The sequence below is a fragment of the Helianthus annuus genome, chromosome 9 (assembly GCF_002127325.2).
Source record: "Helianthus annuus cultivar XRQ/B chromosome 9, HanXRQr2.0-SUNRISE, whole genome shotgun sequence".
Lineage (NCBI taxonomy): Eukaryota > Viridiplantae > Streptophyta > Magnoliopsida > Asterales > Asteraceae > Helianthus > Helianthus annuus.
Window position 1 is genome coordinate 181,228,499 of NC_035441.2, and position 2,696 is coordinate 181,231,194.

At 35.6% G+C, this 2,696-nt stretch overlaps 1 protein-coding gene across 1 annotated transcript; it reads right to left on the minus strand.

The window, feature by feature from the left end:
* Positions 1-423: 423 nt before the first annotated feature.
* LOC110879948 (bidirectional sugar transporter SWEET12) lies at positions 424-2,207 on the minus strand. Its single transcript, XM_022128498.2, has 6 exons — positions 2,054-2,207; positions 1,876-1,912; positions 1,559-1,769; positions 1,296-1,457; positions 1,052-1,171; positions 424-931 (listed from the first exon to the last, which is right to left on the minus strand). The coding sequence occupies exons 1-6, from the start codon at positions 2,097-2,099 to the stop codon at positions 608-610; spliced, it is 900 nt and encodes a 299-aa protein (XP_021984190.1). The 5' UTR covers positions 2,100-2,207; the 3' UTR covers positions 424-607.
* Positions 2,208-2,696: the final 489 nt, after the last annotated feature.

A 2,696-nucleotide genomic window follows, 5' to 3' on the forward strand; every position in this document is an offset into this window, starting at 1 on the left:
AGCAGGACAGGCTATAATGAAAGCGGAATCTAAAAAGGTGGATAAACACGCTAAAGCATGTGCTGATAACCAACATGCATTTGTCCCCTTCGCCTTCGACACCTTTGGCTCCCTAGCTCCAGAAGCTATCCGTTTGTTGACTAGGGTCCAAAAGGTTGTCCACAGCAGTTGCTCATCAACAGGGGGGCAGGGGTTTGTCTTTAATAGGCTAGGGTTTGCTATTCAGAAAGGGGTAGCGGCGCAACTTGTTGCTCGCTTACCTGCGATATTGATGTAACTCGGCCAGTTGTTTATATATAAATAAAAGAACTTAGCAATTAAAAAAAAAAAATCTTTCAGTTAAAACGGAATTGCAATCCATTTAACTGATCCCTTTAATATAATTTTGCCATTTATGAGGAGCTTTTGGCTGCCCAAGAGATCTAGAAAAAGGAACGATATTCACATAAAAGTTTGAAGCTCAAACATATTTACATTGATGATCATTAACTTCAGTGAAGAAAATACAAATATTTGTTGCAAATTCTGTTCAGAAGCAAGATCAACACCCCATACATATATATTTGATTTTACCAAATCAAAAGAGAAGGTATATGCATATATCTCATCATGCAGTGACTTCAATAATGTGATTTGGCACATTTGGGTGAGCTTGAGGTTCAACGGCTACATGACCAGCATCATGTCCGTTTTCTTTGAGTTTGGTCACAACCGGAAGAATATCAGAAGAAATCAAAGCGGTTAGCTTCACAACATCTATTGTTTTGTGGTCTACTCTTTCTTGGAACCTTTTCCCCTCCATTTCACCGACAGGGTATTTTTTTGCTTCAAACTCAGTGATTTTTTCGTTGGAAATGGGCTTCTTGTTCTTGTACATGTAGTATAGTATCATCTGAATAATACCGAAGGTGAACCCGAGCACATTTGGAATCTGTAAAAATATGTCATTTACAAATTACAAACTCTTTAAGAAATTTAAAAAAAAAAAGAACACAATAAGTTAAAAAGAGTTGGAGGTAAGCTTTGTTAACATGAGTGATTTTGTTCATACCGCAATATTGAAGTCACGAAGAAGAAGACCATAAAAGAACCACATAACTGCACTGAGGGTAAGTGCTACCGATAATAGAATTGGCATGTACTCTACACTTTTTGTTTTAATCACTTGTCGCTGCAAGAATTGCGAAAAAATATTATAATATGGCGTGCATATATTTCGAGTAACAAGACTAGAAAATGCAAATATTATTTGTGGTTTCATAAGGTTAATGTGCTTTTTATGCATTTATGCTTACCAGAACTCCCAAAGGCGCTACAAAAACACATAAAGAGAACACAAGGCATATCCATCCAACTATCACACCACGAGTAACTCCACTTGCAAAAAATTGAGTCAAGCCAACAATCAATCCGAAGCCAACGACTATTAGCAATACAATTAGCTTCAAACTCTCCATCTACATAACCAAGTTTCTTTGGTTAGTTTTCATCAACCTTCTTTATTAGACTGTAATCGCGAAAGTTCGTTGTAGTATATATATGTATTAAAAAGACATACCCTAGCCTTCTTTGGCGCGTAGAAAAGAAAGAAACAAATGTACAAGGTTTCTATGAAGCAACCAACTGAGTTAATGGTAATGAGAAGCAAAACATTGGTCTTGAGCAAAGCATAATATATCCAAAGCATTGCACTGAATAAGCCCACCACATAAGGCGCTGATTGAAATCCTTCAGTCGATTTCTTTTTATAAACTTTATAAAACGTTGGTCTGCATTTAAGTTAGATCGTTTCAGGAAGGTTAAGGTAACTATTAGATGGAAGCCCCGATCAACTACAATATATCGCGTAATCAAGATATAATATAAGAGACTTACATTGGCGCAAGAAATACCATAAATGAGACAATATTGCCTGAAAATATTACAAAGCAAAACGTTAGCTGCGCGCATAACCATGTATGAAAAAAAAAATACAGTAATAAAGATACAAGGGAAGGGAAGGGCTATCTACATATAGTGAAGGGAGAAATTTACAAAAGAAGTATATATGTACCAAGAAGGCCAAATGCAAGAGTGAGGTGAGCCAAGGTCCCTGTCATTTTTCTTTAACTGAATATAACTATTTTCTCACAAACTCAAGTGTTGTTTAAGCAAATGCTACCTTTCTCTATATTTATCGCTTGATCGATGAGTTGTGCATAATAAATTTTTATGTGATCTCTTTATATAGGAAGCCCAAGTTATGAGTGGTGGCTCCACCAATCATTATCAAGATAGCATCCAACTTTACTCATTTCCCATTGAACTTGTGGCTCAATGCAACTTAAATTTTGAGTGTATACATATGTGTATTGGTATAAGTGGTGTACATAAAGCCAAAGAATGACATCGACCAGTTTCTTTTACCGAATATAGAATAAGCTAAAACGTATGATCTTACTAAAAAGTACAATTACGCCAAGAAAGCAAGGTTTTTAACAGAAATGATAAAACAAATTACTTACAAGTTACCTCCTATACTTGTCTTCAGTGTCCTTTTATAATTAACTTGAAGGCAATTAGTTATAGCTTCCTGAGAGCATTCACATCCAATCCATCATATTGTGTGAGTGAGATTGTTATAATATAAAAAGTATAAAAACTGGTTGTGAGTAGAGGAGAGAGAAAATGTTACTGTTCATCTGTATATTTGGGGG

Bases quoted from the DNA above. Each gene is read 5' to 3' on its own strand.
- LOC110879948 (XM_022128498.2), bottom strand. From the start codon at position 2,099: ATGACAGGGACCTTGGCTCACCTCACTCTTGCATTTGGCCTTCTTG. The intron at 1,770-1,875 runs GTAAGTCTCTTA...ACTTAAATGCAG, and splicing joins ATGGTATTTCTTGCGCCAAT to ACCAACGTTTTATAAAGTTT. The intron at 1,458-1,558 runs GTATGTCTTTTT...TTGGTTATGTAG, and splicing joins ACGCGCCAAAGAAGGCTAGG to ATGGAGAGTTTGAAGCTAAT.